General features: G+C 45.3%; 1 protein-coding gene across 3 annotated transcripts in view; it reads right to left on the bottom strand.

The window, feature by feature from the left end:
• Nucleotides 1-198: 198 nt before the first annotated feature.
• Nucleotides 199-18,180, bottom strand: part of PHKA2 (phosphorylase kinase regulatory subunit alpha 2) — a 48,358-nt gene continuing 30,376 nt past the window's right edge. For 2 of the 3 annotated variants that reach the window (XM_087757813.1, XM_087757815.1), the window contains 10 exons: nucleotides 16,866-16,945; nucleotides 16,539-16,617; nucleotides 16,284-16,413; nucleotides 14,425-14,526; nucleotides 13,670-13,788; nucleotides 10,952-10,999; nucleotides 8,869-9,036; nucleotides 7,229-7,282; nucleotides 5,662-5,862; nucleotides 199-5,149 (listed from right to left, as the gene is read on the bottom strand). In XM_087757813.1, the coding sequence (XP_087613939.1) occupies nucleotides 4,976-5,149; nucleotides 5,662-5,862; nucleotides 7,229-7,282; nucleotides 8,869-9,036; nucleotides 10,952-10,999; nucleotides 13,670-13,788; nucleotides 14,425-14,526; nucleotides 16,284-16,413; nucleotides 16,539-16,617; nucleotides 16,866-16,945 (1,155 nt within the window). In that variant the 3' untranslated portion in view covers nucleotides 199-4,975. The remainder of the gene's footprint in view (nucleotides 5,150-5,661; nucleotides 5,863-7,228; nucleotides 7,283-8,868; nucleotides 9,037-10,951; nucleotides 11,000-13,669; nucleotides 13,789-14,424; nucleotides 14,527-16,283; nucleotides 16,414-16,538; nucleotides 16,618-16,865; nucleotides 16,946-18,180) is intronic. The other variant, XM_087757814.1, reaches the window with a different exon arrangement.

Raw genomic sequence — 18,180 nt, 5'->3', positions numbered from 1 at the left:
CTGACAGCAGCGCACCGAAGGGCAGGGAAGCGCAGCCAGAGCAGGAGCTTTTTGAACACAGTGTTACCTAACTCAGCCTTAGTAAAGACAATGTGCACAAAGTGCTTTTTGGGTAGGAAAAGGTTCCGGCCTTGCCCATCTTTAAATTTTAATAGCAAAAGATAAGCTAAGTAAAGTAGCTACATTTTATTTAAGAACAGTGTTAAAAGTACAGAAAAAAAAAGCATCCTTCCCAGTTTATCATCACAGAATGTAACAGCAGCCCAAGCTTCAGGTACTGTGGTCCTTCTTAAATCCTGTTTTCTACAATTAAATACAAGATACTTTTCCACAAGTATTTTGTAACTTGACGGATGAATGAACAAACATGCACACACTTATTTCTGTTGGGGGGGAGGGGGGGCGAAAAATCTTCAATAATGCAAACAACATTTACAGTACAATTTTAATGGCATTGATAATATCAAATGTATATTTTTAGCATGCATTTATTCACATCTGTGGCCTGTGAGGGTCGGTCCCACCTTATTCCAGTGGAGTGACAAAAAGGCCCCACCTGAGGTGGACAAACACCACGGGGCGTGGGGGGATCTCGCCTCCCACTGTCGGCTTCCTTGCTGTGGGCACGAAGCAAGAAGGCGGAATGGGACAGGGCAGCTCTGGAGGCCTCCTCTGCCACCACCCCCAGAAGAGGGGGCACGCAGTAGGGCGCTCGAGCTCAGGAACGCGGCCGACGGCCTCCAGCTCCCGCGTCCCCTCTGGTGACGCCCTCCTGAAGCTACCCTAGCACGAAGCGGCAGGATGCTTGCCTCGAGGGACCGCTTCCCGAGGGGGCCGCAGAGGTAAGGATGCAGTGCAGCGCCTCACTCGGCGCCGAGAAGAGGCTGTCGGGGATGCAGCGCTGAAGTGTGAGAGGCGCTGAGTCATCGCGCCAAAAAAGAAAGAGCCGGCCCTGTCACTGCTGGCGGCAGAGGAGAGCCCCGTGCCCCGAACAGAAGAAGGGGGGGTGGCGGGGGGCAGTAACTGTGAAACATCCAATGCCAGGAATAAAAGCCACTCGGGACTAAAACTGGGAGTGGGAGAGAGCCCAGCTACTGGTACTTAAATCCAAACCGTTCGAGCAGAGGCTTTTCTTCCATAACCCCCACCCCCCCTCTTTTTTTTTTAATCCCACGATTTTATGCAGCGGCTACTTAATATTACCGCTGCGAGCAGCCCCTTGGGCAGGGACTGGCTCAGTCTGCAGCCGCCTGCCCAAGCTCTTGCCCTACAGGTGCAGTCCCGCCCTGCGCCACCCGTGGCAGCTCTCCCACGTCGGGGCAACTCTGCGCCTCCCTCCGGGCTGCACCACCACGCGCCCAGTGCTGGGCCTGGACTGACCCAGCCTCCGCTTCGCTCAAGCCCCCAGCTGCTGCCTGAGGGGTGACACAGTCCCACAGCGCCCCGCGCCCGCCGGGCTGTGGCCCAGGGGTCTCACTACCCACCCTGCAAACTGACCGGCCCTTTTTATGACTGCTAGGGACCGCGCAGCTCACCTTCGCCTCCCAGGAACAAGCAGGGCTCTTTCCCTGAGCAAGGAGACCACAATTCGCAGGACAGAAGCTAACGGTTCGTACCCAGCCAGTACGTTTTCACATCTACTTGCAGGAGCAGCAGCAGAGGGGGATTAATGCCACTTTTCATCTGCCCCGTTTGACAAACTCGCATCCTTCGCACAGCAGCAGGGAGAAGGAACCGGCCATGAAGTGGCGAGCAGGGAGGGCGCTGGCCTGGAGGAGCCGGGTTGGGCCCAGCATGGGGTACGTGCTCCGAGCTGGACACGGCTGTGTGCCCCTGGCCAGCCCCGTTTTCCGCTTGCAGACATGCCCGGCTGCCCCACAGCTGGGTAGGTCCCTCTGTCCCCGCAGCTGCAGACTGCTTAGGGCAGCAGTGCCCATCAGACTGGAAAGACCAGTCAGGTGGGTCTGTTTTAATTCATTAACACCCTTACTTCTGAGGCACACCGTGTTTACCTTTGCCTTCTTTCCATAAATGAGCTTCCAGGGACTGGAAGTTGGCCATGTCATCCTCTGCTGGCTCCCCGGGGAAGCCTGGCAGCCAGGTCGCCCCTAGGCCAACTAGCGCAGCCCCACGCCAACAGCAAAGTCAGCCTGTATTTTAACTGGGAGCACACCCTCACGAGCACCGCCAGTGCTAGCTCTGCTTTCCAACAGCTTCACACACACGGGCAGATCCTCAGCAAAGCAGGGGGGTCTATATAAAACTTTATTTGCTTAATTAAGTTTGCACTAAAATGTGACTCTCCAATTGGAACGGTTCTTTGCTTGGAGCAGTAACGCAGCAGCAAGTTGCAGCTGTGCCCGACCCGGAGGCAACGCGAGTTTCCCTTCCGTTGGCCTTGCGTTTCAGAATCCCACCGTTCACGACCAGCTACCTCAACCCTTCAAACTGCCACATAAATACCTGCCAGGTGCCTGCGCTCCATGTGATAAGTGACCATGATGATCGGAAATACACCAAAACCTAGGTCATACTATGAATTTCAAACTCAAGATAGCAATGCTACTCCCATTAAAAAAAAAAAAAAAAAAAAGGCGTTATGGGGTGGCCAGGTATGTTTGGCCATAGGCTCAATTCCTTCAGAGTTCAGTGCTGCATGTAAAACCAACTACATCACCCTTCTTGCTTCTGAAAACAAGATCACACTGGAGGTAAAAAAAAAAAAAAAAAAAAAAATTAAGAGTCTGAGGGAAAATCATCTTGCATTTCTCACAATCTAGGATTCACCAAGAAAGGCAAAAATAACTGCTACTACTGCCTTTTCATACGATACCGGATAGAACAAGAAACCATCACACACAGGCTCTTGCGTGCTCACGCTCTGCACTGTCACATCTGTCTGCTTAAACCAAAGGATTTTACTTTCATCTACTGGGAAACAAGCTAAGTGATCTCTCACAATACAGAGGAAAAGGGAAAAAAACCCAAACCAACCATAATGAAGGCAAACCCCTCCAAAACAGGCACCATGCCAATAAAATGACTTCCACATCCAAGTGCTAACTGTACCTGAAGTGTACCTTTACACTAGCCCCTCAGCGGGCCCAGAGTTTTCACGGTGGTTAGCACAGTACCCGCCTCTCTCAGAGCACCCAGGCCAAGGGCTCCTAGGCCCTTGGGACTGCCAAACTCTCCCAGTCTCTGCAGAAACAACATGAAATCACCTCCTGAGGCCTCCCACACCTTCGCTCTCTTGAGCCAGCGTCCAGACCTTGTTACAGCAGCAGCAACTCCACAGAGGGACACCAGGCGGGGTGGCACCGCCACCAGGAGCTTAGCCTCCCCGGGACCATGGCGCTGGAGACTGGCAAGCGAGCCAGGGGTTTACTTCCCTCCTTTCATCAAGGTATTTCAGGTATCTGTATAAAACTGGAACCAAAAACCTTGTTCTCAAAAGCACTACGTACTATTGTTAAAAAAAAAAAAAAAGTTTTCAAATCCTGTAAAAATGGCATAGTTGTTTTGAAAGAGTGGAGGGGGGTCTCACAGAAATATGCTTATCAGGCTTAGTAGCACAGAAAATACTTTTTACAGGCCGTATCTGCTCTTTCCCCCTCTACCTGGCGAGACAGAATCGCTCTGATCCTCCCTGCTCGCACGGCAGCAGGGCCAGCACACCGCCGTGCCGCCGCGGGAGAGGCTAAAGCTACAGCCGCTTTCCTAAGCTGTCAGCCAGACGCGTGCTGGCTGGTGCCAAAACCAGCAGCGCCGGCACAGGGAAAACTGCAGCCGACGCCTGGGGTAAATCAGGGTTTTCCCCTCCAGAGGCAGCCGACCTGCCTTCAGTTTAAATGGAGGCATTTCCCCGCAGGACACACCTATTCTCCTTGCAGCAGCTCGGAGCAGCCGCAGAAACTGGTTTCCAGTGGACAGATTCAAGGTGCAGGCACTAACGTGGGAGCTGTCTGAAGGCAGACTTCCAGGCAGCCCACCCCTAACTACATGTGACAAGTGTGACTTCAAACTGAAAAAAAAAAAAAAAAGAAAAAAAAGAAAAAAAAAAAGGAGGGGAAAAAAGAAAAAGAGAAACATCAAAGCCTTCCATAAACTCACACTGCGCTGGAAGGGTGGTAATTATGCCATTCTTAACTCTGAGGCTATTTGCAAGGGAAAGGATCGTGAGACTTGGAAAGGGTGCTCGAGTGGAAGAGGTTTATCTTGCTCCATTCAGAGGCAAGGATTACAGGCATAAAACTGTCTGTCACCTTGGAGAAGCTGGAGTCTTGAGATTTTGCCTCCAAAGCCTTGGGGATGCAGGGAAGGAAGCCATTTTGTTCAGATTAAAAGACAGACACAGCATCCTGAGATACGTTATCCTCTCAAATTAGTGGATATTGTAAGACACTTGTCTCTGCTGGCGTTAGCCCTGCACTGGCTAGGTGCAAAGGAGATGAGAATCAGGATAAACATGTATTAGAAATATCACCTGGTTATTTCCAGTTATTCCTCTAATTTACATTTCCCTGGATGTTTCACACTGTGCATTAGCGATTCACAATGATGTACATTTACACACAGCAGGAGAAAAAGTAATGAATTCCATCACTTCCCTCATTTGGGGGACTTTATGTCTGAGATACAGCTCCCTCGTTTTATTATGCCTTTTGATCTCCACAGAGTAATCTGTTTTCCCCTCGGCAGAACTATGTAATTCTTGCTAATTTAATATGAATTACATTTATGCGCTTTGGGCAGAATAAGCCTCATTATTTGTTATTTCTCCCACACTCTCTTAAAACCAGGCCAAATTCCACCTACCTGTCCCCCGCAGGTAGGCACGCATGTAGCGTGACGACTAGCTTAAAATGCTGAGGTAGTGCAGGGCGCACATACATGCAGCAACCAAATGAGAAGTTCAGGACAGGGAAATGGGGAGAAAGAGCTTCTGAGCCTTCCCTCCTGCAGGAGGCAGCGCTTATTGCAGTGCACAGCCTGTGCTGGGCAGGAAATCATGTAAATAAATAATTATGGCTTTTGTTAGGTACGTCATGGTGCCATAGGCCCCGCTTGGAGCACTGTCATAAAAAAAGTGGCAAATTCCTGTGGCTACGTCCTTCTCCAAGATCCTACCAGTAGCTCCGAATGATTTCTGAAAAGACACAAGCAAAGAAGTAGGGAAAGTTAGGCGTCCATGTTTGTTTCTTGGAAAAAACCTGCCACATTATGATTTTGCATTTCTGCCGAATACTGAAAGCAATTCTCCTTTCCCTCATGAAAACCTTCATCAGGATTATTACAGGACCCCCATGGCTTAGTTGGAGCAGTGTAAGTAAATGAGGATCATATAACTTCACAGATTTTTGTCCTTTGGGGGTGGCGGGTGGGATTACTCAAATATTGGTAATTCTAATGCCTTGGTAAAGCAACTTCACTTCAATCTACCCACTTAATTCAGAGCTGTTAGCCACTACAATGCTATTCCCTTTAAATCTCCCACAATTCTTAAATTAGTTTTCCAAATATATTTCCAGAAGATACTTAAGTGATTTGGTCTGTCTTTGTAGGGGAAAGAATAAGATCAAGCTCATCGCACATATCAAAAAAGGAGCAGAGGACAATTTTCAATTGCGGAGGCTTCCCACCGCTGCCCTTTGAACTCACCAGCTCCTGCAGAAACAGGTCATTGGCCATGTGCACGATTCGATCCACGTGGATGATGCCCCCGATGCTGTTCACCTCGATGTCAGAGAGGAAGGTGAGAACAAGAATAGCTTCCACCAAGAGCTGCCTATACTCAGGCTGGGGTACGTGGTTCAGCACCGACTCCACGTGCACAGCAAACTTGATTTCGCATGGGGTCATCTGGCAAGTTTGAGTGGAAATGAAAAGAAAAACTGACAAATCCAAAAGACTAGTTCCCCGCATCCTGCAAGCACTTAAACATATGCTCCTCTCTGCACATGGGGTAGACTGACTGAAGCGAACAAAATGTTTGTGCGGCTTTAGCGCTTACAGTAACTTTTTGTGTTGCTAGGCCCTGATCCTGTGAACAGTTACGCAACCTCCAGAAGACTGCTCCAGCCCTGCAACCCGTCATGCACACGTTTTAGTTACATACAGGGCTGCTAATGCTTAGCTGGCAAATTACCTCTTTGCTCCTCATGCTGCGGTCTCACGTACTCTGCCTTATAAGTATCTTTCTGGCGTCGCAGGTTACTTGCAAAGCCAAAATTACTGGCGAGTTTTAAAAATAACCACCTGCTTAGAGTGAATGCTTTTCCACACAGCGACAGAGCTATGTTGTTTATAGAGCAGCCTAATTTGCACTGGCATAGCTGTATGGATGTTATGTGAAAGGCTGCTGCCTTAGGAGGTTTGTGCTTATTTCGTTTGATTCCTTTAAACAGCAAAATTAGCTACTGTCTAGGTCTGACAGGCTAAAAATATAAGCCTATTTATCTACACAATAGGAATAAATAAAGCTCTCCATTCTGCAAAAAAGGTTTAAATTTGGCAGAAAATTCCAGCTCCTCTCTTCAGCTGTTACCACCGTCCCTCAGAAGAACATGAAGCCAGAGACAAATCTGAGGGAACCAGACAGGACAACAGTCTCAGGCCCACAAGCACCTCTCTTGCACCGATGGATCACTGGTCACACGAGTTTGTTTTACAGATGTGAATTCAAAACTTGCCGCAGTGCCTAACGACAGAGTGGCAATCCAACTAAGGAAAAAAAGTGTAAGGAAAGGTTATGAATTTAAAGAGTCAAAGCTTTGGTTAGAAACGATCATCCTTAATTGGTATTTACTTTTGAGACTGTGATGCCAAAATACACTGGTTGCTGTTGCAGCATATTAAAAAAATAAAAGCGGCAAGCAACGTGTCTGCTTCATTCCAACAAAGCTGCGCTCTCTCCTCACCCTGCCCAAACGACTGCTGTCAGCCACCCTCTTTCAAGCGCTGCTCTGTGGGCGCGCAGGGTCAGTGAAGGTGTGCAGAGGGCAGGACCGGCAAAGGGGAAAACCTACCACAAAACCTGCTCCCAGGCCTGCCTGGCAGGAACTCATCTGCACAGCCCCAGGGAAGCTGGCAGAAGTGCTGGGGGAAGGTCCGGATCTTCTAACCTACTTAAAACTGAGGATCCTCAACAGCAGCCCCGCTGCATCTTATGCTGTCAAACCAAACATTCAGTCATGGGGCTAAAAAAATCATTGGCATTTTACTGTACCTCTCTGGTGGTTGAAGAAGGAAGGACATACCCATCAATGGACAGACCATGGCACTGAAACAACAAAATTTTGACAATGAACAGAAACTACAGTTTTTGCAAGTAAATCTGAGTGTTCTCTGATACCAGCCAATACGTAACAAACCCCAGTTTAAAAAACAAAAAAACAAAAACCCCACAAAAAAAAACCCAAAAAACAACAAAACCTGTTAAAAATATTATTTCACCTTTGCTGAAGAAGGTACAATGTAACCTGGCAAACATTAGAAATGGCCTGACATGACACATAGAGAACGTGCTGTGTTCCAGTCCAGCTGCTGAAGGGGAGGAAGATACTTAGAGAGTCACTACAGCAAGAGGCACACAAAGGAGGAAAACAAATCAATGAGAACATTCTCTGAGAAAGGATGTAGAAATAAAAGATAATGCAAAAGCATGATAACAGACCATGGAAGTAAGAACCTTTATGTTTCGTTTTTGCTAAAACAACATTCAGTTAAGTGTTTCAGATCCAGGGCACCACAACTCAAGGATGTCAACATGTTGTGGTGCTTCGACATGGGCCACCAACAGTGGGGGAGAGGTAGTGTTAGAAATACCAAGTGGTGTACAAGAAAAGCGTGACAAAACCTCAATGGTGAGAAGGCAGGCTAAGGAATGACATTTCTGGGTACCTGAGGTACAAAAAGGCACCAAGAAGAAGAGAGCGCTTTTATGAATAGTCCAAACAGAGTTTAAGAATTAAATATTGAAGACAAATAAGCACAACTGATCTTAATAGCCAGAAAACCATTCCAATACATACTCCCAGCTAATATGTTAGGTCAGGACAGAAGTGACGCTCACTCTACTGAAAGATCCCATTAGCAAATAGCCACAAGGTCATATATGACTCGTCTTGGCTGACATCAACACTTAACAGCTTTAGCATAAGTGATTTTAGAAGGACAACCAAAAATCAACCTGAGCTGCTGATGCACATTTTTCCCAACTGTGTAGGCATGAACAGCTCAGTGCTGCAAGGTGCCAAATGCTGGCTTTCATCCAGCAAAGCAGAAGAACAAGTGCATAATAACTTTGAAACGAGTAAAAATTCTTAATTCCCCTCTCCTCCTTCCTGAAGAGCTGCTTCAACACATTTACATACCCCTGATCTCCAAGGTGCTGGCAAGGATTACTTTTCACTTAAAAAAACAAACAAACAAAAATGTTAAGAATGCCATACAGCTCAGAAGAGCCAGCAAGAGATCTCAAGACATTTTGGAAGAGTCCGTGCACTTTCCTACTTCATTCCTCACAGCCTTTCTGAACTGGAGCACACGAACTGCACTGTATTGCAGTGCCCCTCAGCGGCACTGACCGCAACTTGCATTAGGCCATGGGTGATGCAAAATAGACAGGGGTGGAACAGAATCACGGTGGTTTCAGAGAAAAACACACTTTCAAACGAACATGTGACCTTGGGTCAATGAAGCCCTTTTATGTTCAAGAGACACACTCGTACTAATGACTCTAGTTTCCACTGGTCTTCCAGCTGAAGACCAACTTCAATTCCCGGCAACACGCCGCCTCTGGACCACCACCTCCCCGGGTTACTGCACAGCTTGCTTGCTTCCTGCCCTCCACAGCTCTCAACTTACCTTCTGAAGGATTTTCCACACTTTCTCATAAAAGCCAACAGGAACTCGGTTAATAGCACCATCAAGCCTCCTCCTGCGCAGCCACTGCCCTTTTCGGTCACCCTGGCTCGCATCTCCATTGGAGCCAGTAGGAGAAGTACTAGTGGGAGACGATGGAGTACTGCCCCTCTGTAAGAAACGTTAAAGCCTTGGTTAGTTGCTTTCTGCCACCTCAAGTGCTGCTCCTGGTGAATACATCATTCTGTTACAATGCTACCTCAGAACCAGGGAAAAAATACAGGCCATGATGTCATACAAGATGACAGAGCAGGATTGATCCCTTTCTCTCCCCTTCACAACCAGCTTGACTTCTCCAGTACTTCAATCGTTTCTCAACAAAACAGGCAAGCAGTTCAACAAGGCATAACCCAGTAAATTTCACTGCTTGGTTCAACACACGGCATGACTATTTTAACAAGCGTGAGTTGGCTGCCAGGGCAGTGTCACTGGTGTGCAAGATGGTGGGATTTGCAGCTAGGTCTGACTCGGACTTCGGGCCCAGTGTCATAAGGAAAGCAAAGGGTCCCTGAGTCCAGCAAGAGAGGTCCTCCATGCAAAAAGCTCCATTAAAGTAAGTCAATTAAAAATTTACTTCTTGTGGTCATGTAATCATCATGCCTGCCTCTCTGCAAGTATCAGTCTTGTTTCCTTTATTGTCACTATTGCTCTATTATTTTACTCTACCAGACTTGGAGACTAAATTAGGCAGCAAATCGTCTTCAAAGTTGTGGCGCTACCACCAAATTCTTGTTCCCTTTTCCACACATGCAGCCTGACTACTCTTTGCACTCCCAGAGACCATGCTCTTCTGTTTCCTTGTTCCTTTTTGCACATCTATTATTTTCAGCCTGGAAAGGACTTCACTGACAGCCCCATCTCAAATCCCATCATCTCTGAGTAAGGAACTGCCTGAGCAAAGTACCGGGGAAGGTGGGAAATAAGAACGAAAACTGTATGTTTGCAAAGGATAGGCTCACTGACTGTACACAGCCAAGCTCTGCAAAAAGACCAGCAAATGCAAACAAAGTCCATATTTACTCCTGCTGGTGTCAGTGAGGCATAGGTGGTGTTCCCTTGATGGCTTGATGCCTGCTGTTCCTTTCCACTGCACACTGAGACAGACAGAACTTCCTCCACCCTGTTGCACAGAGCTAGGGGATGCAGGAGGTCAGCAGGGGGGTGGGTGCCAAGGTAGAGACATCCATCTGCATACAATAATTAATCTGGCTACTCAGGCGGTTCAGAGAAGCAAAGATCTCACTGAACAATTCTGTGCACTTGTATGAAACACGCAGCTGAAGCCTGCCTTTCTGCACTGCTCTGTGGGAAGAGAGAGGCGACAGCAACCTGGCAGTTGTCAGGCCAGGACACAGGGCCAGTGGTGCTCTGCAGCTGCACACCTCAAAGCGTGCCATCGACGGCAAGGCTGCAGATGCAGAGAACCATGAATCACAACCGCCAGTTTGAAGTGCACACGTAGCTGCAAGCTTTCTGTCTCTTCATGACAGACTTGGAGCCTCAGACTTACTTTAAATTGTTGAGGTTTCTGTTGGTAAAATATTTAAACAATTATCTTCCTTCTTAACAGTAAGAGCTTAAGAAGAGCTGCAGTCCTCTGCCTTGAAAGAAGATGACTGCCTGAGGAGATACCCATGCCCATAAAACCTCTGCCTCAGCAACCTGAAGCTGTTGTGGGTTCATTGATGTCCATAGACTGCCAGCATTTATCAACGCTACGTTACTTTTAAATACTGATGACACCTGTAACATAATCCACCATCAAGTAGCTAAATCTGCTATAGTACTTGATCTGCTACAATTGCTTAAGCTTCAGAAGAAGTAAGTAGATCTAAATACGAGACTCAACTTCTGTTAAAAGATTAGTAATGAGAATTGGTTTGCAATGAAGATGAACAAAACAAAGAGGTAGGGTTTGAAAACAAGTTTTTATGCAGGAGAAGCCACAAGAGGTGTCTAGAGCTAAGACCCTTGCACACAGATGCAGGGTGAAGAGCAGGTGCAGAGCTGGAAGACGGTGTTTTACCGTGGAAGGGAACATGATGCTGGACATGGAGTGGCCCTCATGAAAGAACTACAAAACAAAAACAGACAGCATCACATCAGACAGACAGCCATGACAGAACAGGACGCAAACAAGGTTAAGTAACCCATCTGTGCAAAGACAAGAAACATGGAATAAGCTCAGGTACTCAGGGGAAAACTGCGACAGCCCCTGGACTCTTGCAGTGCTGCACTTCAGCTGACTTTGGGGCAGCTGCTGCCGATTCCTGGGGTCACCACGAGACAGACGCCGCTGTGCCACGAGCCCCCTTGGTTGTGGTGCAGCCACAAGCTTCCCATGCCATCCACAGAGCTCCAAGCATGGCCAACACAAACTGCCACAGTTTAAGATGAATGCAAAAGCTTCCCTGTGACTCAGGGCTGGGAAAAAGCCCCAAGCTCCCTGCTTCCATTCCCCATTTGTTGCAATGTCAGCAGCTTCTCTTTGCACGAGGAGGTCATCTTGCTGCAGAAAGTCTGCAGGCTGCCAACTGGGCGGGCAGCGCTAAACAAACAGCTGCAAGGTGAAATTGTCACTGAAATGAGGATGCACCATCTCAGACTTACAGCACTTTTCTGTAACTGTCTACCCCAAGCCATGCCTCCTCATTAAGTGCTAATGGTTCTGACCCAGGCAAAGGCTTGATGTTCAGACTCAAGAAACAACGGCAGCAAACCAAAGAGCTGCAGTCACTCAACGCCTGAGCTCTGGTGCAGAGATGTTAGTGCAAGTACTCGAAACGTTCCTTGTAACACAAATTTGATTCCGCCATCAACCCTCCACCCCCCAGCAAAATGATATTAAATTACTATCTAGTGAACTATTAAGAGAATGCAGTGAGATGTAGCAGGAAACAGCATGAATGGCAAGGTGGGGGGAATTAAAATAAAACCAGCCAACTCCTTCTCTGTGCAAAATACCAAGTTTCCATCTAATGCAAAAGCAACGCAAGAAATAAATTTCCAACCTCAACAAAGGTCCAAGTGTTTCAGCTCAGGCCCACCTCTGTATTTAAAACAAAATAATGCTGCCACCTAGTGCCTAGTCCCTCCTCCTTCCTGGAAAGGCCCTGGACTCAGACACCTGCCATACAACTGCGAGCCCTGCTCAGACTGAACGCCCAAAGTCATTGCAGGGCGGGTGGACAGCAGCTAGCAGCACCTTCACAGCCAGAGCCGTACCACGGGCTCGGCGGCGACCATGCTCAGGCAGTGGTATGGCTCAAACACGGCGACCAGGTCTCGTGAGACAGACACCGTTTCACAGGTGCCTTTGCTGCTCCGCCTGATCGTGTCCTATAAAGAATCATTAACTGAACTTCATTGTCACCATCAAATGCTCCATGTCAAGACTATGCAGAAATGCCACTCCTTTCTGAAGGCTTATCAACTAAATTTGTTTCATACAATCAAAGGAGAACATCACATACTTCCCCAGAAACTTACAGAAATGGCCTCAGATTAAATGAATCAGGCTTGATAAGCTCTCAGAAGAGAGGGTCTTTTACAAATATGTTTCTGATACAGAATCACAGCATGGTTTGGGTTGGAAGGGACCCTTACAGATCATCTAGTCCACCCTCCCTGATGTGGGCAGGGACATCTTTCACTAGATCAGGTTGGTCAAAGCCCAGTCCAGCCTGACCTTGAACGCTTCCATTGATTACGCATCCACAGCTTCACTGGGCAACCTGTTCCAGTGGCTCACCACACTCATCGTAAAAAATTTCTTCCTTATGTCCAATCGAAAACTACTCTCTTTCATTTTAAATCCATTGCCCCTTGTCCTGTCATAACAGGCCTTGGGAAAAAGTGTCTCTCCACCTTTCTTACAAGCAGCCTTTGTACACTGAAAGACCACAATAAGGTCTCCCTGGAACCTTCTCTTCTCCAGGCTGAACAACATGATGCCATTCATTATCACAGATGTATTTTACTTGATCACTACCTTCCTATTTATCTAGAGCAAAAGAAAATTATTAATGGAAACATAAAAAAAAGACAAATAAAAAACACTTATAACAAAACAATCAGTCACATTCAGAATATTCTGGAGGTATTTGCTAGGATATTACTTATATGCTCAGTTGCTGTGTACTTTAAAGTATTGAACTTATATATATATATATATATATATATATATATATATATATACATATTCTAGCAGTAATCATCTTCCGTTCCTGAAGAAACAGAACAGGAAGGAAAAATCCAAGGTTTCTCTTCCAAGTGTATCTTTTCCAAAAGGCACGTGGACCACATTAGCAGCTTGTGCAGAGTATAAAAACGAACACTATTTGCATGAAAGCTTCACTTTGTACATCTGACCTTTCCTTAGCTAAAGATGATTAAAGAGCTGTTTTAAAGTTGATGTCATGAATGCATTAGAGTTTGTTCAAGTTCTTCTATATTCAGCATGTGAAACAAGAACAGGAAAGGAAGTACAATTTTGGAGGAATCATAGAATGCTTTGGGACGGAAGGGATCTTTAAAGGTCATCTAGTCCATCCCCCCAACATCCCTTTACTGCTTTCTATTTAGTGATCAGCTTTAAATCAAAGGATCTTTGGAAACTTCTGTTATTTACCAAGAATCTATTTGGCATTAAAAATGGTCTTCTAAAATTAATGCACAAAAATCTAACATAACACAGTATCAGAACAGCTGCATTTTCTGATGAGCATTGATGGAAAACCCTCACCTGCTTCATCTCACTCTTCAATTTAGTAATACCACTTCTTTCTGTTTTGGTTGCTCCAGAATGCCCCATTTCATGAATAGAAATGGCAGGGCTAGATGAAGAGGAATCTACAGGTCGCACTAAAAGAAGCAAATGGACATTTTAAAAATTCTAGGGGGTAGAAAAACAGACGAATTTTTATCTCAAGTTAAAGATAAAAGCATATCCTTTCACAAGTGTACAATGGTCTTGGTGACAGCATCCTTTAAAGTCACGTCAATAGTTCAAATTTGATTACATCAAGTCAGGGGCCTAGATCCATACTTGGATACTGGGACCTGATTTTCCAAAACACTGAGCAATCATAGCTTCAAAAGACATCAGAGTTGCAATGAGTCTGTGAGGGCTTCAGAACGAAGCCAGCAGACAGCTGAAGCGCCAGTCAGGAATACCTGTGCATCACAGACATGCTCCTTGAAGGCAAGTTAGACATACCCTTTTTATGGTCTTCATTCGGTCATAAAAATTCCTTAATTTTAAAAGTTTGCCTTCATATCACTGAAAACTTGATACAATCTTTTTTCAGTGAAGGACAGCTTCCATCATATGTGTTTTGTTTATTCCACAGCAGACATACACAGGTACTGGCTACCCATGATTAATACATCAACCATACCTCTGTGTTACATGCCAAGAGAGCAGAATCCTACTTATAAGACCATCTAACTTTGTATTTATAGTTCTCACTTAACCAGGTATCCAAGTGGGCAACTTACAGCTTCTTTCCACACCAAACTCTTTTCCGCTGAGAATATGGTGTAGGAGATTTTTCATATCAAAGGGACTTAGATTCATCAAACTCTCTGAAGCTTCTTCACCTAGTTAAAACAAAACAAAAAGAAAAAAAAAGACAGAACATCACTACACGTTGCTTTATAGGTTGTTTTCCTAAGTGAACTGCTGACTGAATGAAGTTCAGTCACATTTCCCTTGTGGCTAGTGCTTCCTTTAAAAAAATTAGTATGTAGAGTCAAATTCAACTTCAATAGAGTCAATTTCAAAGAAAATACATTTCAAGACTAAACAACAAACACTTCATGGAAACAACACTATTTGCATTAGTGAATAGTATGCTACAGCTTGTGTGAAATCTCACTGAAGCTGATGATGAGAAAGCAGTTGCTCCTTTGTAGAGCAAGATTGCTTGGAAAGGCATTATAGCCATCTTCCAAAAGCAAATGACATGCAGATCTAAATTACAGAGCTAGAGTTATCCCATAAAGAAACGCATGGATGTAGAAGGCTTGTGTTTTATTTGATTAAAGGATCATGCTTATAAGTGAGAGAGAGAGAAAAAGCACATACATACACATGAGCACAATTCTGTGCACAGACAAATCTCCTATAGGAGAACACGGAAAAGGCAGCAATGCAGCTGAGGACAGTGTACAAAGCAGCTGGCTTTTAAGGCTAAGGAATAACAAAAGGGATCCCAGGAAAGAGAGGCTTTGTGCTGTGAACAAAGCAGCTTCCGCTATTCAGCTACAGGTTTGGGGGAAACAGGGCTTTCTGTACACTCTTCATGCAGAAACAGAATTACCCCAGAAAATTACTTGGCTCCTTTTGTCACCTACTCCTAAGGGAGAAACCTGCCACCCCCAGTGGCAGCTAGCCACTCAAGTTAGAGAGCAGCAGCATCCGAAGTGGGCTCCATCTAACCAACTCCCAGGGACCCCCACTTCCCTCCAGGAGGGAGAAAACCAGGGAGACTAGAAAATATGCTTCCACAAAGTTATCCCCCTTTAGAGTGTGCTAGGGCATTAGAAACTGTAACAAGAGCTGAGCCACAAAAATATGGCCCAGATCATGCTCCTAAGTGTCAGCATTTGACTATGTATTTGTCACATTAACTTGATTACTTTTCATGACTGCTCCTTCTTAGACTTCTGACCCCTTTAAATGGGGAAAATTCTTCAATGATTTTTCAGATCTCTCTTCAATCATGATTTCTCTCTAGTTTCACTTTTCTCTTCCAAAATGAGTTTTAAAATATTTTTGCCTTGCACCACTTGCTTGTTACTTAATTCTTGGGGTTTTGTAGGGCATACGCAACATCTGGGTGGCCCATAAGAATTTTTTTTTACTGACCTCCTGGCAAAAGAACATATTACTAGCTGAAATCTAAACAGCAAATATTTTTCAACTAAGCACATTGAAGGAGAGTAGGCTTACACATAAAAAGATGATCAGAAGTTACTTTGAATAAAAACTACCAGACGCATAAATTAAGGCTCAAATATTCAGAAGATACCTAGGGTCCTAATTCTCATTGACATTAGTGGCATTGGGTCCCTAAATACACACACACGTGCAATTTGATGACCTGGACCTCAAACACTTACTGAAGGTCAGGGGACTTAAGTATTTAATATCCACTTCAGTTTGAATAACTGAGGGATGGCGGGGAAAGGCATCTTTCATTAAGTCAAAAAGAGAAGTTATTTTCAAAGTTTGTAACTGCACATGCTGAATGAAGGAGTTAATGAAAGGGTTTAACACATACAAATGAAAAATCAACCACTGAGGTGAAACAGAAATAACACCCTAAGTACCTTTATGATAAAATTGCTCTTACCTGAGCATTTCAGACTCCGGGCCAGCTCAGTGGCCATCACCTGAATTATCAGACCAATGCGGAGCCTGAGCATCTCCACAAACAGACTAGGCTGTGATCGGACGTACATCGCCAAGTACATAATTATTTCCTGTAAAGACAAATCCATAAGGGCACCCATTTAGAGTGAGTCCTCTTGGCTCTCCCAGTCACAGAGCAAACCCTGGCGTCACACTGGGCACGGCTGGAAGAACCCTTTTTACACATGCTGCATACCTGTGTCAGGACTGCAATACTGATGTCTTGGCCACTGGCTTCATAAATAAGATCTGTGAGCTCCTCGGGTGGCAGTGGGCTGCAAGAAGGCAAACCACAGTTAGCAGTGACTCAGGCGCTTGCTATTAATCTCTTGAACAAGCACTGGAACCAAGTCACCCAGAAACATCTTTGCACCGCAAAGGTGCCCATGATGCTGCCTGGGTGGCTGCAATTCCTTCTGAAAGTGAGGAATAAGTTTTAAAACAAGGGAATAGCAGCAGAGTGGTACCAGCAGGAAGATGAAGGGCAGGCTGCTTCTGTAACTGAGGCAGAGCTCCAACTTACGTGGTAATGATTTTCTCGCGGGGTTCTGGTGGCAGGCCCACTGTAAGTTGCTTGTGGTGTGACAGAAGGTCTGTGCATGCCTATCATAACATGACAGAAAGCAAGAGACCTTTCTCTGAGTCATATGGAAGTGATACAGCTTTTAATTCCCCAAAATGAAGCGTTTCTTTAGCAATCTTTAAGTGCATTTCTATTAATCACCAGACATGCAGATCCAGCAGAATGCTGTTAACTAGTTGCCAAAGATCCCCTGAGGTCAACAGGGCTGTGACAGTCTGCCCAGGCTGAAAGCCTGCTTCCCCACTCAGTGAAATCAGCAGCATGATGATTAGGGACTCCAGAGGGGCTGGCAGATCAATAAAAGGACTTTATCCTTTATCATAAGATAAATGTTTGTTCTTTATTTAAGACAAAAAAACATTTTAATCAATGGAAAACTTGGCAATATCAGCTAAAAAAAAAAAAATCCCTGTGTGCTAATATACCTCTTAAAACAAACACCAAACATATTGCATCACATTTCTGAACTAAGTACCCTGAGAGATTCTGAAATAGGTGCTTCCCCCAGTACCACAGTGTTTGCTCTTTTATATCAACTTCCTTTAAAAGTGGGTGTTCAGTTTACCTGTTTTAGCATCCTGAATCAAAGACCTCACAGAGCAATATTCCTCTGACTTTGAAGAGTCTATTTTCCCTCCCTTAATGTGGAACAAAACAGATCATTTCTACGCTCTTCCTTCTCAATTCTTTGCCAGTATCTTCTCAATTGAACATACAGGGCTTTCCGTGAGCATACCTGTACTGCTCATCCATCATGTCTTGAGGATGGAAAAGGTCATGGGCTTAATGAAATACCATGCAGGGTGATTACCACGAATTGCTCCCCACAGACATGACTGTCACTAACATAGGGCATCCTAGGTGTGACAGTCAAAACTTTGAAAATGGCCAGGAATTAGAGAAAGAGCTCTTCAGAAATATAGAAGGATAAGTAAGAAATTAAACAAGTACTTTAGAGTACCTGAGAGGAAACATTTTTGTAATGTTCAAAATCAAATCTGTACCCTTACAGTGGATCTTTCTTGTTACCATTTAATAGTCCCAGATATTTTAATGGCTCTGAACATCCACATCCACGCACGTGGCAGACTGTCTGGCCAATGGGACAGGAATCAGTAGAGCATGATTTTGCATCATCACTAGCACCTTGACATACTGGTGCTCCAAAAGTGTTCATGCTATCACAACAGCAATAGACAATTACCAATGACAACTACAGCTCTCGAAGCACATAATTAAGCATCTCCAATTAACG

Source organism: Nipponia nippon, unplaced genomic scaffold (assembly GCF_047370975.1).
Source record: "Nipponia nippon isolate SJK-2023a ecotype South Korea unplaced genomic scaffold, ASM4737097v1 scaffold_2, whole genome shotgun sequence".
NCBI lineage: Eukaryota > Metazoa > Chordata > Aves > Pelecaniformes > Threskiornithidae > Nipponia > Nipponia nippon.
The sequence above is the reverse complement of the archived record's forward strand: the minus strand, read 5'-3'. Positions and strand labels throughout refer to the sequence as shown.